The sequence below is a fragment of the Microtus pennsylvanicus genome, chromosome 7, assembly GCF_037038515.1.
Source record: "Microtus pennsylvanicus isolate mMicPen1 chromosome 7, mMicPen1.hap1, whole genome shotgun sequence".
Taxonomy (NCBI): Eukaryota; Metazoa; Chordata; class Mammalia; order Rodentia; family Cricetidae; genus Microtus; species Microtus pennsylvanicus.
In genome coordinates, this window is record NC_134585.1 from 115,170,778 (window position 1) to 115,189,485 (window position 18,708).

The 18,708-nt window shown below is 44.2% G+C and overlaps 1 protein-coding gene across 2 annotated transcripts in view; it reads right to left on the reverse strand.

Moving 5' to 3' along the window:
* Tbx15 (T-box transcription factor 15) overlaps window positions 1-18,708 on the reverse strand; it is a 100,716-nt gene that overhangs the window by 6,290 nt on the left and 75,718 nt on the right. For both annotated transcript variants that reach the window (XM_075981799.1, XM_075981800.1), the window contains exon 7: window positions 8,126-8,223. In XM_075981799.1, the coding sequence (XP_075837914.1) occupies window positions 8,126-8,223 (98 nt within the window). The remainder of the gene's footprint in view (window positions 1-8,125; window positions 8,224-18,708) is intronic.

Below are 18,708 nucleotides of genomic sequence, written 5' to 3' on the forward strand. Positions count from 1 at the left end.
AAAACAGCAGCCGCCCATGAACTGATCCCAGTGCACAAGCCCAGAGGCCATAAAGTTTAATGCGCATGGCAACAGAGAAATGTCCCTCAGCTGAAATGAGAACTCTTCTCGGGACACAGATGTGAGAGCATCACGGTCCTAACGGGAATTGTCTGGTTTCCACCAGAGGAAGATGGAAACCGTCCTCATCACTTCCATAGCTCCAAATGTATTCTCCCTCCAATAGCCTCGCCCGCTCACTCTGCTCTGTACCCGGTCCGATGTTGCCCCATTCCCTGGGCATTCCATCCCCACGTCTTCGTCTCCCTCACTTGCTTTTCACACTCGTTTTCAGCCTTTCCTGTCACATGTGTCTGTTGTCATTGTCACGTTAGCTGCCTCTCTCTGGGGAACAATGCTTGCTTTCTTTCTGGGAAGCCAGCCTTCTTCCTCTCTCACACTTCACCTCCAGGAAAGGCGTGTGTACCTGGCCTGGAAAACGCAGTATCATATTTCCCCTACCGCTACAGTAATTGATTCTGAGGGGACCCAATTAGAATCAAAGAGATTTGGTGAGATTTTGCTAAAACCCCTTGATCACAGGCATATGCCCTTCCCCTTTAGAGGGAAAGCAAAAATATCTCGGGCCAAGGATACTCTCTAAGCTATCGCAGGGGACAGTTGAAACTAAAGTCACCGTGGAGGAAAGCAGAGTGGAAAGAAATGGGGCGCGTTCTGGTCAGAGTCCATAACTTAGGCTTTGCCTAAAGAAGCTGTTTGACTCCTTCTTGCTTTTTAAGCCAATGAGTTTTGCTTTTATAATTTGCTATTTTTATATTTACATAAAACTTCTAGTTGATATAGGTCTCTGATTCTATGAGGTTTTTTTTTTTCTGTGAATCTGAAGGTCTGAGAATATTAGGATAAATCTGGAGAAGAAGAACATAAAAATGAGAGTGGAGGGGAAGGTCTGTGGACCCTTTGTCAGGTGGAAGCCATGGGTTAAGCCTGTGACCAGCAGTAACAAGGGATTTGAACTGTTTGAATGCCTGACAGATACCTGGCCCAGATATATATATGTGTGTGTGTGTGTGTGTGTGTGTGTGATGAGCTACCTGACTTAAGTTCAAAATATGCAGTCTGTTAAATGGTGACACAAATCAGAGGAGTTCCTGCTCTTCCCTAGCTCTCCTCAATAAGATCAAATTAAACAATTGGATACACAGGCAGGTGGTTTTCAAAAAGATGACTTTTCATATATGCATTAATAAGGAATGCAGTGTTGAAAATGGAAAAACAGACACTGTTATGGACTTCCCACAGGGCAGGGAACCCTGATAGCTCTATGGGCTGACAAGGGAGGGGAACTTGATTGGGGGAAATGGGAGGCGGTGGCGGGGAAGAGACAGAAATCTTTAATAAATAAATAAACGGAAAAAAACTAAAAATAAAAAGGTCTAAAAGTTGGCAAGATGGTTCTGCAAGTGAAGGGACTTTGCCACCAAGCCTGATGACCTTGACCTGAGGTGGATTACTAGGGCATAGTGGCGGAAGGAAAGGACAGGTTGTCCTCTGACCTCTGCGTGCACAATGGGGTATATGAGTGTGGGTGAGTGTGCACGCAGACACAAGATAAACGTAACAAAAGAATTTTAAAAAAATATTTCTAAGTCCACGGGAAAGACCAATGCAAGCACAGCAGTGGAATGATCACAACAGGAAAGGGATCCTGAACCCCGGAGCAAACTCACAAATGATAGGAAGACCAAAGGGGGCAAATTACAATACAGGGTGTGACATTCTGCTGGGTTTATGAAGCACGGCCAAATAGCTAAAAGGTGGAAAGAAAGATGTATTTCAGAAGACAGAAATAAGCAATGGCAGCATCTCAGCAGAGTGACCTTGAGCAGCCCAGGATAAGGGAGGGATGTGGATGGAGAGGGTAATGGTAACATCTTCTCCTTCTGGGTCCATCTCCTGCAGACACGTGTCATCCCTTCTCTTTCCTGTTCTTTATGTTCACCAGCATGAGCACTATGTTTTGATATGTGTCTATATTCTATCATTTTTAAATCATTATTAAGATATATATTTCCTCAAACATTTACTTTGTTTTGGTGTTTTGGATCTTGCTGGGTTTTATTTGTTTGTTTTGATTTTCCTTTGTCTTTGGGGTCGTTGTGGAAAGGTTTTTTTAATGAGAGGGGAGAAAGAGAAAGAACATGAACTTGGGAAGGAAAGGATATGGGAAGGATCTGGGAGGACTGAGGGGAAAGAATATGATCAAAATATACAATTTCTTTTAAATAAGTACCTAATTTTTCAAAATTAATAATCCTTCTGTTTAGCGTTTAATATAAAGTACATTAATGTTGTCCTTAGTCTCCCTATAGTGCCGTGGAATTGTTGAACTTCTTATCAATCAGTTTTTCACCATCCCTTCCTCCACCAACTAATTGTTACTTATAATTCTCTCTGGCTTTCACTAATCCCTTTTCCCGTCAAAAAACGAGCATAAAGTTGAGGAATCCCTGACAAGCACATTAACAATATTCCCCTTGTATAGCACCTAAGAGAGTCTGTGTCCTCATTCCATCGCTACGTGAGTTTCTAATGTGGACTGGATATAGTGCCTGGACCCAGGAATGTAATCCCAATGGGGAAAGTACTGAGGGAAACATCGGTAAAAGATATTAAACAAAGAGCGAAACAAGTAGGGGGCTGCCCTGTAAGACTTTAGCCAACTGTTACTTGAGCTGAGATTTCAAACAGGGACAGTACGAAGAAAGCAAGTGAGTAAAAATGAGCCCTCTAAGCAGCATGTGACCGGGAAGAGCACAGCGGGTGTGAAAAATGAGGGCAGAGACGATGATTCAGGAGCAGAGGGGAGGTGGGTTAGGCTAAAGGATACAGGGATCCTGTTTGAGCACTTAGTAAAGCCCAGGTGCTTCTGTAAAAAGAAGGGGAGGATTGGGGAGAGCTTGAGAGAATGGGATGGTTGAGATGGAGGAAGGGTGGATATGGGAGCAGGGAAGAAGATATCGACATTAAGGGAGCCATTTTAGGGTTGGCAAGAGACTTGGCTCTAGAGGGGTTCCCAGGTGTCCAAGGGGATTTCCCCAGCTAGGTCCGTGGGCAGCAGAGTAGAGGGTGCCTGAACTGTCCTTATCCCATAGCCACACTGATGAATATCTTGCGTATCACCATAGAACCTTTATCTGGCGATGGGTGGAAATAGAGACAGAGACCCACATTGGAGCCCTGGACTGAGCTCCCAAGGCTCAGATGAAGAGCAGAAGGAGGGAGAACATGAGCAAGGAAGTCAGGACTGCGAGGGGTATGTCCACCCACTGAGACAGTGTGCCTGATCTAATGGGAGCTCACCAAGGCCAACTGGACTGGGACTGAACGAACATGTGATCAGACCAGACTCTCTGAATGTGGCTAACAATGAGGGCGGACTGAGAAGCCAATGATAATGACACCGGATTTTGATTCTACTGCATGTACTAGCTTTTTGGGAACCTAGTCTATTTGGATGCACACCTTCCTAGACCTGGATGGAGTGTGGGGGGGGGGGGCTTGGACTTCCCACAGGGCAGGGTACCCTGACTTCTCTTAGGACTGGAGAGCAAGGGGGGAGGGAGAGTGGAGGGAGTGAGAGGAAAATGGGAGGATGGAGGAGGTGGACATTTTTAATAAATAAATAAATAAAAAGTTTATCTTAAGGGACCCACTTACCGAATCTCTATTTTAGAGGTCTAGTGATCTATGTCAAGGGGACAAAAGTAAATTGTGGCTGCTCAAAAATTTTAAGCAAGTTAGGATATAGAGTTGTTATGAGATGTCTGTTTTGAAACACTGACCAGAAGCATGACGTGCGGAATGTCTTGGAACAGAACAGAGATGCTATGGAGGACATCATAAGCAGCTGGGTAAGGGATGATGACACATCAAAGCCAGGTGGTGGCATGGGAGATTAGAGATGCGGCCAGGTTCAAGAGCATTGATGATAGGCTATGGGGATAGTGCAGGGAGAAACATCCAGATGACAGGCCGTTGTGGCATCCTTCTCTCAGGAGAGGCTCTTAGATCGGTTTTGAACACACTAAGCCTAAGTGAGTTTAGGAGAGTGATCCGCAACCTGTGGGTCTCAGCCCCTTTGGGGTCTGAATGGCCTGTTCACAGGGATTGCAGATCAGATATCCTGCATATCAGATATTTACATTATGATTTATAACAGTAGCAAAGTTTCAGTTATGAAGTAACAATGAAAATAATTTTATGGTTGGGGTCCCCACAACACAAGCAACTGTATTAAAAGATTGCGGTGTCAGGAAGGCTGAGAACCACTGTTTTAGGGAGTAAGTGTACAATGTGTTATCAACTACAGGTTTGAGTATCTTTGACCTGAAATTCTTGGGGCCAGAAATATTCTGAACTTGAGGTTTATTTTTCAGATTTTCAGAATATTTATATATACTTCTGAGACACTCCAGGAATAAAACCCTAATCACAAAACATTAAATCCACGTTTTGTTTCACATATACCTACACACATAACTGGAAAGCAATTGCATGCACTGTTTTTGATAATTCTGCGACAGAAGAGCTGCATTGTCCCTCTACTCAAAGGGATCTGTGCCAATCAGCCGTCTTTGCATCATTGCGACGACTTCACAGTTCAAAAATTAATGTTCATTGAACTATTTTCTCAGTATTTCTTAATATCTTATCTTTATGTGTATATGTAGGGGAAGCGTGTGTGCTCATGTGTGTGCAAGTGCTCTTGGAATCAGATCTCATGGAGCTGGAGTTACAGACAGTTGTGGGTCACATGACATGGTGCTGCCAAGACCAGTACATGTTCTTAATTGATGGGCCTTCTCTCCAGACCCTCGATATTTAACTAATATGATTTTTCAAGTGTATAATCCCCTCCACTAGCCAGCTCCTAACGACTACCAGTCAAATGAATAAAAATCCAGTCACCGACAGGAACCAGCCATAATTCTAAAGCTTTTACTATCTGAACAATAGAAAAATGTCCAGGAATGTTGAAATCTATAGTGAAGTCGACTGGCCCTTGAGCAGAAGAGAGGCTTCTAAAATGCTAGGTCTCCGAGTTTTCACAGAGGGAGGCGAAATACTAACTGTGGTGCAGCCCGAATCCTTCCTTCCAGCATAAATAGCTTGGCTCACTACTCACCAAAGTTCAGTTTTATCACACAGATATCTCAAATGTATGCATGGGGAAACCAAGACACGAACGTTATTTAAAATATCCATCAGAGAACCACAGGATCATATTATATTTGGCTCTAATGGGCCCGGATTCTAATTCTTCTGTCTCTATTGCCTTGGTCCCCTTCACCACGTGTGAAGGTCAATCCCAGCTCTCACGCTGATCGGACTGAAACACACCTAGCAAAGCACATTTTCAGGTGTCTGTGGGGTTTGTTTACAGGAACACTTAGGTCATGCTGTTCTTGACTAAGTCAGTTATTTAATCTGTGGATGGATTCAAAACCGAATGGGCGGTCAAGATGTGGTAGGACCATGCAAGAATGAGAAGGAATTGCTGGTTTTCCTGCTCTCACAGAGCCCTGTCAAGGGGCATTGCTTAATCGTGTTTCAAATGCAGATCTCAGAAAAACAAGTTCCCACTCACGTCAGACACCCTTGCACAAAGGAAGTGAAAATGAGGACAACCGCGATGGTGATCATGAAGGCCTGACAACTCTTTACCGTGCACTGAGAGTTTATTAGGATTTTAAATACCCAGGCTCATTTAATATTTACAAGAATATACCATGCTCTTCAGTAGCATGCAGGAAGAAAACCTGAGTGGCAAAAAGGCCGAGAAACTCAGAGAAGGTCCCAGCACTAGGAGGAAGTAGTGATGAGAATTTGGTTCACACTGTCTAATTTGAGTTATGTTGCTTATTAGGAATTGAAACGTGAGTCCTCAAGCAACCTATCTATACAAATGCTCCACAACTGAATTGAGCTCCTAGTCCCCCTTTTACTTGTGTATAGGGTGCTGATTTACTTGGCCAATGTGACACAAACTTAAATCAACTGGGTAGAGGGAACCTCAGCTGAGGAATTGCTGCCCTCAGATGGCCTGTGGACACCAAGTGGGGCATTGTCTTGATTAATGAACAATGTGGGCAGTGCCAGCCCTGGAAGTGGTCCTGCGTTAGATAAGAAGAACTGAACATGAGCTTCTGTGTGAACCAGAAAGCAGTGCTCATGTCTCTACCTCAGTTCCTATCTCCAGGTTCCTGCCTCAAGTCACCTTCCTCCACGATGGACTATGACCTGTCAGAAAATAGGCCCTTTCCTCTCCACATTCCTCTAGGTTAGTATGACAGCTGCAGAAACAAATGGGACAGACAGGCACTCACTAAGTTGTACAAGTTGGCCTTGAACTTGCTCTGTAACCCAGGTAGGCTGTATATTTGTGATCTTCCTGCACCAGCCTTGTAAGCAGCTGTTCCAGGAGGCACCCTGTATGAGTCTGGGCTTTAATTATATCCATCTTGAAAATGCAAAATATTTTAGTAGTGTTGGTCACAAACCAATCCCAGTGTGCAAAGTATTTGCTTCTCCCCTGAGAAGAGCTTATGGCGTCAGATCCTGGAATGGCCTCCCAAGTAACTAGAAATTCAAAAAATAGGCTTCTGTCAATGCTGAGAATTTCCCGGAAAGGAATGAGCTCAATCTGAACATTCTGCCCAGTATCACCTTTTAGAAGAGGAAGATGGGAGAAGGAAACAAGAGAGCCTATACTCTCAGAGATTTCAGCTTAAGAACCCAGGTGAACGGGCCTCAGAACATGGCTGGACTGACATGGAGTGGAAATCCTCCGAGCCTTCTGCACACCTCATCAAAGTTTCCCAGCCTGAGCTACATGGGAAGAGAGATTGGGAATTTGATAAAAAAAAAAAATCACAAATAAGTGAAGCAAAGTCCACATAACTCACCAATGTGGCAGGGCTGTTGCTTCAAGCAGACAAAAAAAGGCTAGCTTACATATAGCAAAGTTCTGGGGGGCTCTGAAACAGCCCCTTCTCATGTGAGGCCTCGTTTCATTCAGCTGAGAACTGAGGCTTGCTTTGTCACTAAAAAGCTAGAAAAAGAAAACTGATGAGGTTTCCATGAGGAGGAAATGAAGATATCATACGGTCGTTTTCAATGGCAAAGCCTGGGAGAAGGCTTAGCAGTAGTGACCAGGACTCAATCGCAATCGTTATTGTAGATAAATAACTAGCAGGCAGCAGATGTCGTTTACAGCAGAGTGCTTGCTTAGCAGATTCCTAGTACCACAGGGAGGGAAGGAAGGAAGGACGAGATGAAGGAAAGAAGGAAGGAAGGATGGAATGAAGGAAAGAAGGAAGGAATAAATGGTGGAACAAAGGAAGGAAGAAAGAGAAAGGAAGGAAAGAAGGAAGGAAGGAAGGAAGGAAGGAAGGAAGGAAGGAAGGAAGAAAGGAAGGAAGGAAGGAAGGAAGGAAGGAAGGAAGGAAGGAAGGAAGGGGAAGGAAGGAAAGAAGGAAGAAAGGAACAAAGGAAAGCATAAAGGAAGGGAGAAAAGAAAGAGGAAGGGAGGGAGGGAGGGAAGGAGGGAGGGAGGGAGGGAGGGAGGGAGGGAGGGAGGGAGGGAAAGAGGGAAAGAGGGAAAGAGGGAAAGAGGGAAAGAGGGAAAGAGGGAAAGAGGGCAGAACCATGTGTGGTGATTTTAATGAGGAATACTTCTGATAGACTCACTTCTCGATCTTGCCCACATGACATGCCTGCTCTACTATTATGAACCAACTCTCCAAAACCATACGGCAGGCAAACTCTTTTCTTCCTGAAGTTACTTTTGATCATAGTATGTTATCAACAGCAAGGAAAAGGAAATATCATAGAAATCTATGGTGTTAGGAAGGAATTCTAAATACAAATGGCAGCCTCACTCTGGTCCCAACTCATGTGCAAGACCGGTGGTGCTTTTGTTATTCATGAAGCTATAAGTTTTCTTTGTTCCCAGAGAGTTCGTGCAACTACTGGGTTGGCTTAGGGCTGGCTGTGCCATGCTGAGTTCAGCTCCCTTCATCCCCTGTCATCTGCAGAGCAGAGGCTTTGCCCAGAGCCTTACCTTGCTGCTTTTGCATGGTGGTGAAGTCCTCAAAAGTCAGGGTGCGTACGGGAGGTCTCCAGAATGCGTACGTCTCCATAATGGCTTCGAGTCCAGTTCTGGAACAAGAACAGCCAGAAAATCAACTTGTAAGCAATCCCAAACAATCACTGATATTTGAAGATGCAAGGGGAGTTGTCTGGTGAGTGGCATACTATAGGCACTGGGAGGCACACCACCAGGCTAAGTCAGTCTGGGGAACTACAAGGTCTGGATGGCGCTCTGTTGCTGGAAGAAGAACAAAGGGAACTAATTCAGATCATTCACAAGAAAGTCCTTAACCATGATGAAATTTAACTTCTATTTTCCTTCCAAAGAGGTCCAATGGGCATGATAATAAAGTGTATTTAAGGTCAAGGCTATCATGAGTACAGTTGAGCAAAGAGTAGCCCCGACTGCTTCTCATGCCGCCACCATTACCTCACCATGGCTGGCACATCCCGCCCCACAGCCAATTCCACATCCAGAGTGTGGAAGGCTCAATGAAGTTGTCAAGCTGCTGTGACTTCAAAGGTCCTCCTAAGTCAACAGGAGAGCGGGACAGCAGAAATAGGAGGAGAGGAAACAAGTGCACTCAAGTTTTTATCGTAGTGAGAAATATCCGCCCAAAGGAAAAGAGAAAATAGACCACAGGCCAGAAGAATAATCCGTATCTCCAAATGTTTATCTTTATTTGTAACCTAATAATAATTAAACGGCTATTGGGAACCCTAAACTGTTAAATTTTAGAAAACATCAAATATTTGAAAATTACATTTATGTACAGCTTCTGGTTTCATCATGTTGTACACTCTGTAAATTGGACTCTATGCATACTATTTCTTTATCATTCGACTGCATCCCTATATGAAATATTGAAAGAACTGCCCGGGGATTCCAGGATATTTTCATGATATGCAACATCCTCAAAACAGACTGTAGTTTGGAGCTCTGCTAAAAGCTTTGAGTAGAGCTTTTGAGTACTTACTGCTTTAAAACCCTTTGTGTCAGGAAGTGGAGTTGGGGGAACTGTGGGGAGAAAGTAGAAGAAGGGGGGATCACAATGGCCCATCTCTTTCCATGTGATGGCATCGCAAAGTGCATGATGTGCCTCTCAGCACACAGATCTTTCCTACTGAAGAAATTATGCTCTCTGTCCTGCTACCTAAGTAATCCACTTGCTCAGCGCTGTTATATGCTAAGAATAAAGTGAGAGGTTTTATTTTAAGTGAAAACAAATACCTACTCCCTTTAACTGATGCTAATCCCCCTAGCCTGGCATTCTTCTCAGAGGAGCCACTGACACGTGGACTGTCTCTCTGTGTTGGGAATTTTAATTCTGGGTAGGCCTTGCCTGCATATTTCTCCTTCTAAAGGCTTCCCTGGATCTTGGAGGCTTTAAATACACCGATGCTGGCAAACCGAACTCTGTATTTTAAGAAGAGGTTCACAGGAGAGAGCAGTGCATGGTGTTTATTAGCTGTTAATCTGCGAGAAGCAGGAGCAGACGAGATCTCTACCATCAGCCTACATTGGTGCTGAATACAGTTCGTGGGACTATTTGTGGAGAGAAAGAGCTCGGGCAATTAAGGGAGTTCAGAATAATATGGGGATAGGCAGATAAAGCCATGTTGAGCCTGGCTGGATAGAAGAAATAGATAGGCCCAGCTTTAGATCTGACTGCTTTGTCCTGGAATGTTGGCAGCCCACCAGAACAGCCTAGGGTTCCCTTTAGCGGCTCACTGCAGATGGCAAGGGCTTAGTATTCCACCTTCCAGTGCATCTTTTCCAGAGACAAGTGCTCAGCACGAGGACAGAAGCGAGCTCAAGGACAAAGAACAATCCCGTTTCGTTTCATAATAACGTGGTAGGACACTGCGAAGTTTCAGTGGTGCCACAGGGTAACACCAACACTGTAGAAATAGATTTGGTTTCTTTTCCATGATACTATTTCCAAATGCTGTGGCATGGAATGAATTATTTTATTTGTTCAGGTGCATCTTGTGATAGCGCTAGCTAGTGTTTGTTTGTTTTGTTCACTGTTATCTTGCCCTAATTTTGTGAATTTTTATCTCAAAGCCTTACAAAATGGACTCATTATTCCACACATGTGAAAAGCTGTGTTGGGTAGTGTTTGGTTAACACATTCCCCATGGTGGGCCTCTGTGGGCTGTGGCACAGCAGGGACCTGACGTCATCTCTGGAGCTTCCGATCAGAAACAGCCAAACTGGCAATTGCTCCCTCTTGCTGCCTTTTCCCTCGTTAGTCCAGTGACAGCAGAAGCCACAGCTAAACCCCCTTTCTTCAGTCTTTTGGCCGTAACTTCCTCTCTGGTTTCCAAGCTATTCTCTTTCGACTTGGCCAAGCCAAAGGCTATGCTGAGGGAAGAAGAGGAAGGAGGCTGAGCTAGCCAAAGAGCTCCTTCACAAATGAACGGTGCCTCAAGATCAACTGACGTGGTATCACAACCCAGATAGGAAAGAAATAACCTCCCAATTGCATTTAAAGAGAGACGAAGAGAGACGTCTTCTGAAGTTCAGCAAATCCCAGACAATAGTAATAATTATCATTTAAATATCTGTGATCCTGTTTAGTAATAACTGGACACAGTTTTCACATTATCTTTGCCTTGAGATAGGAAATTGCTTCTTCGTCATCATCTGTTTATTTTCTCTTTATCTCTATTTTTTCTCAAGTTTTACGCCTCCCTAAGCTGTGTGACAAGACTATTGTAGACAAGAGAGCACATGCAGTAGATTGAGATGGTCGCTGTTCCTCTCTCAACAGAAGGAAGTCTACGGCTAAAAGTATCCTAAGGTAGCAGGGATTTTGAAAGCCTAAAAGAGTGTTCAGACTATAAAAAAGTCTTAGCTGATATAAAAGCAAAACAGACACAGAGGTATTGCCCTTAAGGAGTGTCCTGTTCAGTAAAGAGAGGAAGAGAGAGAAAAAAACAACATGAAAGGGACCGTTTTATAAACTGTCAGATACACTGGAGATATAAAAGAGGGGCTGTGAAACCTTGAGCAAGAAGTATTTAATAGACCTGGGAAACTAGAGGAAGATTCCACAACCGGGCATCTATTTAACTTAATATTAAATGACCCTCTCAGCAATCTTCCACTCAGAACAAGAGGGGGCTTTTACAGCGGAGTCAACAATGCGTGCAAAGACTTAGCAGTGTGAAAAGGAAGGTATGTTCTGGGCACTTAACAAACATTCATGGTGTTATTGAAACTCTTTGTGCACAGAGGGGGGGTACGTAAAATGGACATTCAGTCCAAATCTAATTATCTTATCTCAATGCTCTTAATCTATCCATGTTCTCTTGAGGATAGGCCAAACCTTCCACACTTCCCTCTCTCACTACTTTGTAGAATCAGCTCCAACCTCCAGTTATTTAAGAGACTTTCTATTCAGATGTTCCAAAGGATCTCAAATCTGAATTCTACAATTTGTTTAAGGACAAACTCATCATGTGAAATGCGGCTTCTCAGGGTACAACAGTGCCATCAACACAATGACAAAGCTGTCGTCAGTAAGCCTCCTTCACTGGCTTGGGAAGGATGAGAAACCTATGGAAATGTAATCGGCTGGAATTGAACGAAAACTGCTCATCACCTGGTGTTCCCAAGAGGTTCCGTTCCCACTATCTCTCTTAGAGTTTGCATAAGTTTTAATCTCAGTTCCTGGGCATTTTCAATGTCTCAAGAGTAATAAAAAAAAATTGTAACAACACTAAACAATTTAACTAAAACAATAGGTTCCTTTGCATTTGACTGGAATAGTCTAGCTTTGTTATTATGAACACCACACAAGGGACAGATGAACATTCCAGTTAAGAGCATAGACTCTAAATATAGATTGTCTGGCTTCTGATTAAAGCACCTTTGGCCAAAGCATGTTAACGTCTTCATGCCTATGCCTCTCCAGTTTTAGGATAGAGAGATCGGTATTATTTTACATTATTGTGACTCAGTAAACACAGCCTGGCTGAAAACAAAACTTCTCAAGGCAAGTGAGAAGGTAAAATAAAAGCCTCATCAACATTGCTCCAGTTGGAGCTAAAGAAAGCCTGGTCTAGCAGATACAGTCCGACTTCCCTGGAATTCCCAGTTCTGTCAGTCCCCTGGCTGGAGACAAGATGGGGAAGGAGTTCCACGTTACCTAATTCCACTTCTCATTTCCTCAGCAGAAAACCAAAAGCGTGTCCCTCGCGCCCCTGGAGGCCTCATTATCTTGCCGATATCTCCAACTGCAATACACTCGCCATTAAAAAGACAGACGCCGCGGTGTTCAATGACACCATCCTTGAGCGGCAGCCATAGATAATAAAACAATTGCCAACATTCCCTGGCAAGTCCGCATGGCCAGGGGGACAATGGTGGAAACAGTTCATGACAAGGGAGGAGGAACACATAATAAGGCCGAGAAAAGTATTAAATCCTGGCGAAAAGGCTACGCCACGGGACGTGACAGGCAGCTAAGGCTCGGGTGAATGGGAGAAACACAACTACCAACGGGAGGATCTGCTGCCAGCAGCTAGAACAGGGCCAGTTACCTTGAACGACAGATGCAACCGTCCCTCCGAAGCCCAACACTGATTGCTTCCCTAGACCTGCTGAATGGCAGAAGTCACCCACGCCAGGGATAACAAGAAAGTATGCAAAAATCTACAGGGGCCTGTAAGGCTGCCAGGAAAGAACAGGATGAGGTTGACCGGGAAACTGCAGCCAATGGCCCTTGAGGGGACAAATGAAAACACAGCAATTGAGCATGAGGGGGACACTTGGGATATACTGACAGTTGAGAAAAGGCAAGTGGTCAGCCCATTGGCTCTAAGCTTGCTACTTGAGACTCGTGAACAGCAGGGAGCCAGAAGTGGTTGGAGGCTTGGTTTCTGCTGCCTGCCCAGCTGGGCCTGCAGAGGACAGTGGAATCATTCTCTGGACACTGTGACAGGCTGGGTCTGCAAATCCTGACGCCAGTAGCTCAAAATGCAGATTGCCATCGGTGTGAAGAGAAGCACTGGGAGGGAACTTCAGCTCCGAGATAAAAATGAAGACTGTGGACCTCAACCAAAAGATGAAATAAGTACTACTATTAGTTTAGACTTTAAATCGATTAGATGTAAATAACTGTAAGATTGAATTCTAGGAAGTCAGTGGGATTTTATTTTTTTAACTGTTAAACAGCCATTTCTTCTGTTTAATTTAACAAATAGATAAATGTGCAGGCAAACATGTTACTGTCTCCGAGAGAGCACTCTGTTACCAGGTGTCAGCTAGAGTTCACCTACTGGTCCCTTCTTTCCAACTCTCTAGGGAAAGCCATTTTAGACCCACAAAGATGAGCCAGGCTGGGGGTTATTGTTTAGCTGACTTCTCTTTGTCTCTCCATTCGGTTAACTGGGAAATCCCTCCCTTTTCACTCCTCTTTCTTCTGAGCATTATGGGCCTGTAACAGAGAAAGGGTCCTGTCCAAAACAGGGAAGTAATTCTTCACTCTATAGGCAGGGCCTTAGAATAGCAAGTGCTGAGAGGGGGTTTTAGGCAAATCTTTACTCTTGGGTATTTTCTCTACCACTATTCAAGATTTCTTCAGTGAAGAAGGTGACTTCACTGAGCATCCTTTTAAACATGCAAGTCTACCACTCTCCTGCTGCAATGCCTACCATCCCCTGAAATATCTAAAAAGGAACAAAACTAAAAACGATTTCTACCAAGCAACTCAGAGCAATCATATTTCTGGCTCAAAACAGCTGGAAAGCAGGGACAGATCCAGAAGTCCTCTTGCACCTTCTCCCTTTCTGCAGGTACTATGAGGGACAATCTGCTAAAGAAACTACTTTCGTGTGTAAATCAGCCTCCGTGACACATGACCCCTCTCCGACTACTCCTGAGTTTGGAATTAATGTGCCCCTGACTCAAACTTTTAATGATGAATTCCACAGAGAATAACATATCCTCCTAAAATACTGCACATCTCCAAGGGCTACAGAAGGGTCGGTCTACCTGGGACCTGGCATGGGATCAACAGCAGTAACTTCTAGAGTGCCATGCCAGCTAGACATAGATGGAGGAAATGACGAGGCTTTCAGTTGCCATGGATACAATGGACCTGGTGGTAAAGATCAAATCCAAGGTCAAAGACAGAATGAAGAGAATTCGTGAAGCACCCAATCTGTCACCATCTAGTACTTTTAAGAAAGTTTCATAAAAGGAGTTCTCACTCCCCAGGAAGATCCTAATTTTAATCTTCTCTTTTTTATTTAATGTGTTTGTTTCTGAGGAAGCCTCTGGGAATTCCATAGAATTCACCAAACAGACTTGGGCCTTTTGTAAAGTCTGAGCAGCCACCTCTAAGAGCCAAGAGTTTCACATTAGATGGGGTTTGAAAGACCCACAGAGTTCTCTTCCTCCATTTCCTTGGCTTCTCCAAACAGGCAGCATCTGAACAGCTGTCTTTCCCTGTATCTGAGCAATGAGGGCTCTCGAGGGCAGATGTGTCTCCCAAGTCTACTTCTGGGTGGTGAGACCTCTCTTCAGCCGCCTCTCTTCAACCTCATGACCCTTTTCTTGCCTTTGGTTCATGCTTCCCCAGGGCATACTTCACTTCTCAGGTCACTACTAGGTGACCTTGTTCAACCAAACCAAAGTTCATTTTGCCTTCACTCTGCCTCCCTGTCTAAGACTTACAGACACTGAAATGCTGTGAGTGTCCTTCTCCAGGGATATAAGAAACACATGGATAGGGGAAATTAGGCAGATCATATGTCCCCTGGATGTGTGTGTGTCTAAGCAATGATGTGGTCAAATCGGAGTCAATCAGAAGTAAACAGGCTCAGACATGCATCTTAATTGCCCTTAGCTTTTCTAACTAGTCACTTCCTTGTCATTCCCTCTCCTTCGGCATCTAAACCAAGGCCATGGCTTCTGGTCTCCTTGATTTGCCACTGGTTGGAATGAGGCTTTCTTAAGTTCCCTTTTCAGTTTATCTCCCATTCACCAATACTGCTCTGTAACTAGTGAACAATTTCTATTTCATTCTCTACCCCTGGCACCGTGAGAGAAGGAATACCTAAGAGAAAAAACTTGAAAAAATTACAGGTCTGGATTCTTGACTCAGTCAAGAGAAAGACACAGGAACCTAGCACAGTGGAGATCAAAATACCAATTTCATGGCTGATAAAATTGTCTGGCAATCATGGGATAAGTGTAGGGCTGAAGGAAGGGTTCAGGACTCCTCTGGAAGGTGCTCACTCAAAATTCTACAGGCCTCCTCTGCTAGATATGCCATGTGACAAGAAGCCTGAGATACACACTCTGCGTACAGGCAGGTTCTTGGGGTGGGGAGTCCTCCTTTAGGACCCAGGCATTAGATCAGTCCCTGGTTCTTCTGAGAAGCAGAAGAAAAGGACAATTCTAGGAGCCAGGAGCCCTTCTTTCCAGAGATTTCTTTTCTTAAGGAGGCAAAGAATAGCCACTGGAGCGCTCAGTCATTGCTCCGTACTCATGTGTGTATTTCAGAAGAAGCCTATCATCAGGGCCACACTCTGCTGGGACTCGGTGTGAGAGCCTCACAGGCTGAGAGGCACTGCCAGAGGCATCAGTGGAGAGTGCAGTAGGTGGTTGCATCCTCCCCATCTTTCCTCTCCTCCCTTCTCCAGCCTCTGGACTCTGCTGGGACGGATTGAGATCGACAAACCTGAACGTGTTTTGGTTTGAGGTTTGGCAAACTCAGGGACTCCAAAGTATTCCACAAATGTTTTGTGTTCTACGAAACCAAAAACATTGGCCAAGCACTTTCCCCTCTAATTTTTAAGCCCATGTGTTTTTAAAGGAAATGTAATCCGTATGTTTTAGTAACATTTATATGCAGCTCATCAAGCCCTGCTCCTCCGCATGAGTCATTTGATGTCTAAAATGCATGGGGAAAGCAGGCGTTGAGAACTGTGTGAGCTTGAGAAAGGCTACAGATGGCATGCTGTACCCTGGTCCTGATGCTAGTGCAGAACCACCAGGTTCTCCATGTACTCGCCCATCCATCTTTTCCATCTACACAAAACCATTAAAAGTTCTCGCCTACTTCAGATTCTGCAGTCAACTAGTGAGAATCAAATCACTAGGTAGTTAATGATAGAATTGGGTAATTTTGAATTTCTGAAAGAAAGAAAAAAACATTCAAAACTTTCATAATTGCCTTGACAAGTCCACTGTAATGTAGTTTCCCAGAGTGCTAGTGAAAAAAGCCAAACATTCTAGCCCCATTATAAGACACCGAGAGTGCATCCTCGCTTCACCTGCCAGAAAGGTTAGGCTTGGTTTTGTGTCCCAGATCCTTGTTTCTAGGATGGATGAAGTAGATGGTGAAGCTGTGAGCAGTAGTCTACAAACACAGGCTAAGAATAATAAAGGTAGCTTTATCTGAGACCGAAACAGTTCCGGGTGATTGGATGATGTTTTTAGAGGAAGGATTCTGCTCTCAGTATCTGTTGAAGGTGAGATAAGGCAAGGAGAGCATGCTAGCTAGCATCATAGCATGGGATGCCCTGCTCTGAAGTCAGCCAGACGCGGCTGCTCACCAGCTCCACAGCTCTGCTCCGGGGTGGTAGAAAAGCTTCTTTCCTCCTGCAGGCCTCAAGCCTTTTGAAGATGCAGGCTTGAAAGTCAGAGAAAAATGAAGGATGAGCCTCCAAATGGTAAGTGTTCCTTTGTAGTGAACCGAGACAGTTACCAATGGTCCTTAAAGTAACCTCTGGGGGTGGGGTTAAATTTTTTTAATTGACACATAGTGTACAGCTGTTTATGTGTTGCGGTCTGATAACTCAGTATGGGCACACAATATGCAATAGTCAGACCAGGGCAAGATTTCATTCTCCTTAAGCATTTCATTTCACTGGATCAGGAAGTTTTGACTTCTTCTAGATCTTTATAGAAAATATGGGGGGCTGGAGAAGTGGCTCTGTGGTTAAGAGTGCTGACTGCTCTTCCAGAGGACCCAGGTTCAATTCCTACCACCCACATGGCAGTTAACAGCTGTCTGTAACTCTAAGATCTGACACCCTCACACAGACATACATGCAGGCAAAACACCAATGCAAATAAAATAAAAATAAATAAAAATATATGATAAACTGTGAGCCTCCGTTATCCTAAAATGCTAAGGCATATTAGAACTTATTCTCTTCTGTATTTCGGTATTTACCGTCCTGCTTTTCCTGTCCCTCCTCACTCTCTCTCTCTCTAACTTCCAGTAGTAACTGCTCTGCTTCTCAGTTCTACAAAACTCAACTATTTTAAGTTCTTCGTATGTAACGTGCCACTTGGATTTTTGTGATGGCTTATTTCACTTAATGTCCTTCAGCCCCGTTGATTCACAAATGACAGGACTCCATTATCCTTTTTTTGTTTTTTAAACATGGTTTGCAGGCTTTGTATAACAAAAAAAAGAAAAAATTTTCACACTATAAGAAATAAATTAAGCATTGAGATGGGAGATGCGCTAATGCCTGACTTCAGAGCTGTGCACTATGGTGCTCGCCGTCTGTCCTTGATTTACCCCTAATTCCACTTTGAAGGAGTCTTACAGAGAAGAGGAACCCACCAAGCATGACAGGAAAATAAGTATATTCCTAAGCAGCACAAGTCTCCTGGGGGACTTTCCCTCAGGACTTCAGCTAAAAGGGTCTCAAAACTCCCTGGCCAGTGCAAATCCTTCAACAGTTGGCAGTCCTAGCCTCCGCGTGGAAGTGGACTCCAGCGTGGAAGTGGAGGTCCAGCGATGGTCAGCACAGCTACTTTGTCAGGCCTGGGCACCTTCCGTCCTGTGCTGCCGAGACACTGTTACAAACAGGGCCTCGCTCTGGAGCCACGGGTGTCCTCCATAGTCAAACATAACAAACACAGATTTCGCTTCACACCTTCTTTCTGCAACCCGCCTACCTGAGTCATAGCATTTTATCATCAACACTAACCCCGGCCACCCTCTAGAAACGGCTTCGACTCCCTCTCGACCTGACTGAATTGTCTTATATGAAAATTGGCATATTTTTTCTTGCTTTCTTTGAAACACGGCATGAACATTCTAGATAGCAATCTCCAAGGGTGTGTGCCTTCTACTGTAGCTTCCCAGAATAGGGTGGCTATCAACAGGAAGCACTAGCTGAAAACTCAAAGTCAAGTATATTATATAATAAAGTAACTTGACCAAATCCTCCAGATTGCAAGGGCTCCCCTGGAAGACAAAGGAAGGAAAAGGAGAGCAGTACATTAAGCATCTGTAAGAAAATAAACAAATGCTAAAGACTGCTAGAGACCACCCTCCTCCAAAAGGAAGGAATCGCTGAATAAATACCATGGGTGTGTCTGGCCCTGGAGACATATATTTAGGTATAGAACAGAAATTCTTACCTTGAGAGATAGGACCTTTTAAAAATAAAAAGGACACGGCAGGCTTATTTTTAAAATGTACAGCTGCTCATATATGCAGTCATGCTTACATACTAGGAGAACACAGAATCCTGAAAAGCCATCCACGGACTCCAAGCTCCAGGTTTCCAACA